Source organism: Fringilla coelebs (genome assembly GCF_963513975.1).
Source record: "Fringilla coelebs genome assembly, chromosome: 14".
Lineage (NCBI taxonomy): Eukaryota > Metazoa > Chordata > Aves > Passeriformes > Fringillidae > Fringilla > Fringilla coelebs.
Window position 1 is genome coordinate 10,526,350 of NC_140040.1, and position 7,517 is coordinate 10,533,866.

General features: G+C 57.5%; 1 protein-coding gene across 3 annotated transcripts; it reads left to right on the forward strand.

Moving 5' to 3' along the window:
• Window positions 1–2,324: 2,324 nt before the first annotated feature.
• IRX3 (iroquois homeobox 3) lies at window positions 2,325–6,477 on the forward strand. Of its 3 annotated transcripts, none has more exons than XM_084214985.1 (4): window positions 2,325–3,152; window positions 3,641–4,754; window positions 5,283–5,402; window positions 6,081–6,477. In XM_084214985.1, the coding sequence occupies exons 1-3, from the start codon at window positions 2,931–2,933 to the stop codon at window positions 5,351–5,353; spliced, it is 1,407 nt and encodes a 468-aa protein (XP_084071111.1). In that variant the 5' UTR covers window positions 2,325–2,930; the 3' UTR covers window positions 5,354–5,402; window positions 6,081–6,477. The 3 variants fall into 3 exon arrangements, 2 of the variants coding, with proteins under 2 accessions (XP_084071111.1, XP_084071110.1); XM_084214984.1 differs by having other exon boundaries at window positions 5,283–5,349; XR_014616499.1 differs by lacking the exon at window positions 6,081–6,477 and having other exon boundaries at window positions 3,641–4,941; window positions 5,283–5,350.
• Window positions 6,478–7,517: the final 1,040 nt, after the last annotated feature.

A 7,517-nucleotide genomic window follows, 5' to 3' on the forward strand; every position in this document is an offset into this window, starting at 1 on the left:
CATCGCTCCCGCAGCTCAGGAAGACGTCTCCTTTCCTTTTGCTCTTCCCCACCGTTTGCTGTCTTCTCCGCTTTCTTTTCCCTCCCTCTCAGCCAAGGACGGCATCCCTACAGATTTCTCCTCCTGTCCACTCGGTACCTCTACGCTCTCTCTCAGTTTCTTTCTCATTAATAAACCATCCCTCACCCTACCCTGACCTGGGTCCATTTCACCCATAAATTTCTCTCCTCCGGTGTCTCCCGCTCGGCTGCCCACCGCCACTTACCCGCGGTAGCCCCCTCCCGGCCCCGGGGACACCCCCGGCCGTCCCCACAACAGCACCGCCCGCCACTGCCGGCGGCTCCCACGGGGACCAACTCATATTGATTGTGCTGTTGATTAAAAATCAGAAAATAATCCCGCCAGCTTTGATATTCCACTCCAGACGTGCAGCCACAAAAAAAGACGGGTCCAGTTTTGTGGGACACGCGTGTACCCCCGTACCCACGCGTGGGGGGCACAGCCCGACTGTGACGCCAGAGTGGCGAGCACGACAGCCTCAAACGGCTACGGATTTATCCCGAGGGTCATATCCGCCCCTTTTCTCTCCGAAGTAGATATTTTTAAAAGTTGTGGTCTGCACCCAAACTCTCCCCCGATCCCCTCGGTATCACGTCGCCCCAGCAGGCGCTGCCTCTACAGAAAAGTTTAAAGCACATAGGACGTGGCGTTCGCTGCCTCTTTTCCTTTTGAATAAAAAAGAAATAAACCTATAACTGATTTTAATATTTTTATCTCCCTTGCTTTGTACTATCAAAAGCACCAATGCTGAATGGAAGAAAATAAATTCCTCCAACCCAGAGTTGTTTTTGCACTAGATTAGCAGATAGGAAATGCTATAAAGATGAACTTAATACGATTAGAGATGTTTCCTACAGATTTTCATATATTGATTCAGGGAATTTTAATTCTGGAGCTTGCTTTGCTATAATCCGCATTTATTACAAGCTGATACAGTTTTATTATAGCAAGCTATCAAGGTCGATTCCTTTAACTGCATAATCTGACATGAATTTCATTTTTTAAGAAATGTAGTTATAAAAATCCATACTGTGGGCACAGTGGTTATATTGTACCTAAATCATATTTTAAAGGCAATAAATCCAGAGAGTATTTAGGAAGAGAGGGGAATATGGTTAAACGGCTCGTATTCAGCCACAACTCCTCAAAAGATCTTCCAAACTTTTTGTTTTATTTAAAGACCGAGTATTTTAAAAAGCAGATAACGTTGGCAGGTTCAGGTCTCCTCTCCCCACAGACTGTGTGAACTTTTTAGGTTCCAGCCCAGGCTCTTCCTCTGCCCGCAGCAGCGGAGCAGGGTACACCGGCGCTTGCCAAAGACGCGCCGTGATTGAACTGTATTTTAACTACTCTTAAAAGGCTAAGACTACTCTTAAAGGCTTGCAACTCACGCTGGTTTCAGAGAAGGAAAGGGGGGGGGGCGCAGCAACAACAACATCAATAACAAAATACAAACCGTAATTTAAAATGTGTGGATCATAAAAAAACCCCAAACCCCATTCTGTAATTAAACCGTATCTTGACTCCTTCCCAATAGCTCCTTACAAATCCGTGCCACTGCTCCCTTTGCAAATGTTGCACGTACCAGGTACTTCCTTCTTAGCCTTGTAGTGATTCAGAACAGAGGGAATAAGCAAAATGATCATAAATTTCCTAATTAGAGATTTCGCACCAAGACAAAAAGGTGTTAATGAGTTTAATTCCAGTGCCTGTCATTGTCCCTTTTTTCACACCACTTATTTACTAATGGCCCAGAGGGCTGCTCCCGTCTCTCCTTTGTTAAGATTTTAATTTGCCTTCTTTTCTGCCTTTGATGTAAAATTGTGACCTACAACTCTTTGAAGTCCCTTATTAGGAGGAAAATTAACTTAGCTTTTCCACTGTATCTGCGCACTGTTAGCCCAGTAGAGAACTCCTTAAAGATCCAGTACATTAGGAAAAATTTCAAGGTAGTTTTGGAAATGCAAATTTTAAAAAAATTTGAATCTGTATTAGAATATGTAACTCTCACAAGGGCCAGAGCGGGGGAAGGGAAGAAAGTAATATCTTAATAAAAAAAACCAAAATTAATCTGGACAAGGAAAGGTTGTAAATCTAAAAACGTGAAAAGGGGAACAGAGGGATGGTGTTGGTGTGAGCCTTTATTTTTAAATGTCCCAACTTTTCCCTGTCCCTCTCGTGTACTGCTCCCAAATGACACCCCGGCTTCCTACGCGCTGGGTGGGGGGGGGGGCTACGAAAGAAATTATATCTAAATCTATCTCCATATAATTAGAATACCATGAGGCAGGGTTAAACCTTTGTAAAACACACAACTGATTGGCGATCGCTAAAACGAGATTTGAAAGCAACTCAAATAAAAGATCGCGACGTCAGTAAACAGATTTAGAAAAAAAAAAAGGGGGGGAAAAAAAGCAGCTAGTGACAAACCCAGCGAGAGCGAGCTCTGGGCATGAGAGAGAGAGGGAGGCAGAGGGAGAGAGAGACTTAAAAGAAATAGGAGGGGCTTGTGAGAGACTAGAAATGTCAATCAGAGCCCAGAGTCCCAATAATCTCAGGCAATCTGTTAGGACCTGACCTGGGTCCACTCAGATCAATAGGAAAAGTGAGAGAAGAAAGAAGCGATCGGATCGTTTACCGCGGCGGCCGAGGACAGGAGGGAGCCCGCGGCCTCCGCGCACCCCCGGCTCCCCCCCATGTCTGCCGGAGTTTGCGGGAGGCGCTGAAAGTGCGGGCGGCCGGCGAGGGCGAGCGACCCGGCTCCCTCCTCCGCTCCCGGCCCTGCTACTTTCTCCCCTTTCTCTCCCTTCTTCCTCTCGTCTCCCCCCCTCCTCTTCCTCCTCCCCCCTCCCCTGCCCCGCTCCCCCACCATGTCTTTCCCCCAGCTGGGCTACCAGTACATCAGGCCGCTTTACCCGGCGGAGCGCCCGGGGAGCGGCGGCTCCCGCGGCGGCGCTGAGCTGGCCCCGTCCGGGACCCTCTCCAACGTGCTCTCCTCCATGTACGGCGCGCCCTACGCCGCCGCCGCCGCCGCCCAGGGCTACGGAGCCTTCCTGCCCTACGCCGCAGAGCTGCCCATCTTCCCCCAGCTGGTAAGAGGCCCCCGGGGCTCGCCGCCCGCTCCCCGGGGCGCTCGGTTCGCGCTGGGGATCGGCCCGGGGGGAGCCGGGGGAGACGCCGGGAGGGCTGTCAGGGGAGAGACGGGCGCTATCGCCACCCCGCCCGGGAGAGCCGCCGGAGAGGGGCAGGGCTGGAGCGGCGGCCCCGCAGCGTCCCCCCGCTCCGCCCGGGGGTTTGACGGTGGCGGGGACCGGCCCCAGCAGCCGCCGGCCCAGCCGCGCACACGCGAGTGGGGAGCCGGTGCTGCCCCCGAGGCGCCCACGGGCACCGGCGGGGCCCGGGCTGGAGGGGCCGCAGCGGGCCCGGGACCGGCGCCGGGGCGCTCCGCGGTGGGGGAGGCAGCGAGGCCCGGCCGCCCCGCCGGTGCGACGGGCTCCGTTCCCGGTAAGGGCAGCGGGACGGAGCGGACCCGGGCCCGGCGCGCCATCTCAGCCGGGCCGCCCCTTCCCTCTCGCTGCAGGGCGCCCAGTACGAGCTGAAGGAGAGCCCGGGGGTGCAGCACGCCGCCTTCCCCCCCCACCACCCTGCCTTCTATCCCTACGGGCAGTACCAGTTCGGGGACCCGTCGCGGCCCAAGAACGCCACTCGGGAAAGCACCAGCACTCTCAAGGCCTGGCTCAACGAGCACCGGAAAAATCCCTACCCCACCAAGGGCGAGAAGATCATGCTGGCCATCATCACCAAAATGACCCTCACCCAGGTCTCCACCTGGTTCGCCAACGCGCGGCGGCGGCTCAAGAAGGAGAACAAAATGACCTGGGCCCCCCGCAGCAGGACGGACGAGGAGGGCAACTCCTACGGGAGCGACCACGAGGGGGAAGAGGACAAGAGGGAGGACGAGGAGGAGATCGACCTCGAGAACATCGACACAGAGAATATCGAAAGCAACAAGGACGAGCTCGAGGACGATCTACAGGATGCCGACCTCCTGCACTCTGACTCCAAAACGGACTCGGAGGGATCCGAAGGCTTTGAGGACCTGCCCGGCTCCGAGGAGCGCTACGACAAGGCCTCCGAGGGGGAGCCGCACCATCTCCGCCACCACCACCTGCACCACCACCACCATCACCATCACCACCACCACAAGTGCGAGCTGCCCGCCACGGCCGCACCCGTCGGCCCGGAGCCCCTCAAGCCTCCGCTCCCGCCGCCGCCGCCGCCCCACCTCTCGCCCTCCTCCTCTGCCTCTTCCTCCGCCGCCTCCTCCCCGACGGACGGCGCTTTGGCCGGCTCCTTGCCGAAACCCAAAATCTGGTCGCTGGCCGAGACCGCCACCAGCCCGGACAACCCCCGCAAGTCTCCCGGCGGCGGCTCTCCGCCGGCGGCCGCCCCCCAGCCGCTGCCGCTGCCCACCCCGCCGCCCCACAGACTCGTCTCCTCCTGCCCCCTGGGCAAGTTCCCCAACTGGACCAACCGCGCATTCCCGGCCCACCACCACCACCACCCCCCGCACCCGCTGGCCTTACTGAACACTCCCCACCTGCTGGGGCTGGGGGCCGCCTCCGCCGCCCCCCCCGCCGCCGCCTTCCCGCGGCCCGCGGACCAGGCGCAGAGCGCGGAGCCCGTCGGAGCAGGTGACCGCTGAGGGACGCGGCGGGGACGGGCCGGGCCGGCAGCCGCCTGGGGGGCTCGGCGGTGCGGAGCGGAGCGGCGCGGGAGGCCCCGGGGCCGTGTGCGTGCGGCCGCGGCGGGGGGCCCGGCCCCGGCGGTTCTGACGGTGCCCCCGGCCCGGCCCGGCGCGGAGCGGCCGTCGGGGCGCAGGTGGCGGCGGGCGGGCGGCGGCGGGGGCCCCGGGGGCGGCGGCGGAGGTCTCTTGGCCGGGGTAGTCTCGATCCCCGAGAATTACCTTCCTCCAACGGAGATAATTTTTGTTGCTGTTTGTGTCGCTTTTGCGGGAAGGACCCGGCCGCCAGGTCAGGCTCGCTCCGGGGTCAGTGTGTTTTCTCTGACGGTCACCTCTGCAAGCAGAGCAGTCGTTGTGTCGTATTTGCAGCTCGCTGAGAAAAGAGCATACTTAAATCTCGAGGCTTAATTCAGGGATGGGAGGAATAAACCAGGGGCTATAAAGGAACGCTTTTTTCTCCCCCCCCTTCTCTTTTTAGATCGATCTAGTGCCTTGGAAGTAGAGAAAAAGTTACTAAAGACAGCTTTCCAGCCAGTGCAGAGGCGGTAAGAGATGGCTCCCTCCGTCTCCTCGGGATGTATGGAGGCAGTTGTAAATGGTTAGCTTATTTTCTCCGCTTCTTTAGGTTCCCTTTCCAGGGCGGTTTCTTGTTCTTCCTCTGCGCGCGTGGTGGGTTATTCTGTTTATATATTTTCTTTGCTGTTCTCCGTTGTGGCCCCCGGGAGCGATTCCCGCGGGCAGGCCGATCTGCGCTCGGGGGCGTTGGGGCTGCGCGGCCGCGGAGCCCGGGCGCGGGTCGCCCCTGGCCCGGGAGCTCATCCCTGAAGGCCCCGCAGAGCGGATCACCACCCGCCGCTGTCGCTTTGCCGGTGGGATAGGCACCGAGACAGCAGAAAATAGTAAAATAAAATATAAATTAAAAATTAATAATAATAATAGCAATGATATTGAAAGCGAAACAAAAAAACCCGCCCAGAGTATGAAAGCTGAAGAGGCTGAGCATTGCCGCCCCAAATTTGGCGTAGCAGTCACTCAATTTCAATGAGAAACCAATTACCCTTTTGATTGATTGAAACCACGGGGATCGGGCCCGCCGTGTTTTCGTAGCTAAATACATTTACTATAAGTAATTCTGAAAGCTTTTTATATTTATAAATCTATTAAAATATTAACAACAACAACAAAACCAGAGCTACCTGCAGTCACAAATATTGTGCCAGCCCAAGCTCACTAGAAATCCTATTAAATTTTTTTTTTCTGTGTCATTTTTTTCCAGGCCCCAGAACCAACTTGACGCCGCTATGGTTCTATCGGCGCTCTCATCATCATAGTTAATTTTTTATTGTTGTTGTAATGATTGTAAAAAAAAATCTCTGTATAGTTACAACTTGTAAGCATGTCCGTATATTCAAACTCAAAGGGAAAAAAAATACCCGCTTCTGTCCTTTCACCCGGGTTAGCTGAGCTGTGAGATTTTTTTGGAAGTCCAGTGAGAATTAGGTGTTCCCCTTTTTTTTTTTTTTTGGCTGTTGTTGTTGTTTGTTTTTGTACATACCGTAAAAATGTACATATGTGTGAACCAAATTGTACAAGAAAGTATATATTTTTGGCTAATAAATAAACTGTTGCCACTTTGACTACACTCTCGTTTCCCCCCTTCTGGAGTTGTTTTCCTCCCGCAGTCCCGCCCCCCTCCTCCTCTCCCCCTTCCCGGTCGGTTACTGGTTTTGCGCGGCTCCGGGTCGGGCGGTGCCGTGCCGTGCCGTGCCGTGCCGGGCCAGCGGCGGGGCCGGGCCGGGCCGCGCTTCTGGCGGCAGCGCCATCGCTGGAGCCGCAGCGCCCCCTGCAGGCGCCGCCGGCGGCGGGGGGCGCGCGGCCCGCGGGGCGGCCGGGAGATGATCCATCGGCCCGCGGACCGAATTACCGGGGGCCGCTGCTAACCCCCGCCCCGCCCCCGCGGAGCGCAGGGCAGCGCGGAGCCGGGGGCGGTTAATTGAGAGGAGCCTTCGGGGGTCGGTGGTGTCGCCGCGGGTCGGCAGCTCAGCTGCGGTAGTTCTGCCGCCCCCTCCCCTCCTGCTGTCGTGCAGCCCAGGGGTCAGTTTTGGGGTGCTCGCCACAGGCTGTGAGCTGCCCAAAGTGGCGGGGCTGGGGCATCCCCCCGCTTGGGAATCCCGGGGCTTGGCGTTCGGGCGGGAGGCAGCGGCCGGAACGGGGGCACCGAGCAGCGAGGCGCCGCGGAGAGCCCCGGCGGGGAGCCCCCCGCTTCGGACGCGTGGGATGCGCGCTCCGCCGCCCCCGGGCCAGTCCGCCTCGTCCCGGCTCCGGTGGTGCCGGTTGCGCCTCTGCACGCCTCGCCCCGGGAGCCGCCGCCTCCAAAACTTGTAGCTTCGCTTCCCCGGCAAGGTGCTGGAAATCGGCCCAATCCGGGAAAGGTCCATTTCCGCTCCGAAACCATCCCATAGGAGGCGAGGGCTGCTCCCTCCCGCCTTCCCCTTCCCTGCAGCCGGTGCCCGCGGATGGCCGTGCTCATCCCCCCGGCTGATGGGGCAGCTCCGGCAGGTAGAGCTTGTGGGCCGGCTCCCTCCTGCTTTTGTTCCCAGGCTTTTCTTCTCTACCGGGGAGATGTGTCCCCTACCTGTCCTCTCCTTACAGTCCTGGAAACGGCATAATTATAGTGGTGGTGATTAAATAGCTGGTGCTTTTCTCGTTTTGG

What these genes read in the sequence shown, in the direction of transcription:
- IRX3 (XM_084214984.1), top strand. Translation starts at nt 2,931, where the DNA reads ATGTCTTTCCCCCAGCTGGGCTACCAGTACATCAGGCCGCTTTACCCG. An exon ending in TGCCCATCTTCCCCCAGCTG is followed by an intron (nt 3,153 to 3,640) that starts GTAAGAGGCCCC and finishes CTCTCGCTGCAG; the next exon opens with GGCGCCCAGTACGAGCTGAA. An exon ending in CGCGGAGCCCGTCGGAGCAG is followed by an intron (nt 4,755 to 5,282) that starts GTGACCGCTGAG and finishes TTCTCTTTTTAG; the next exon opens with ATCGATCTAGTGCCTTGGAA.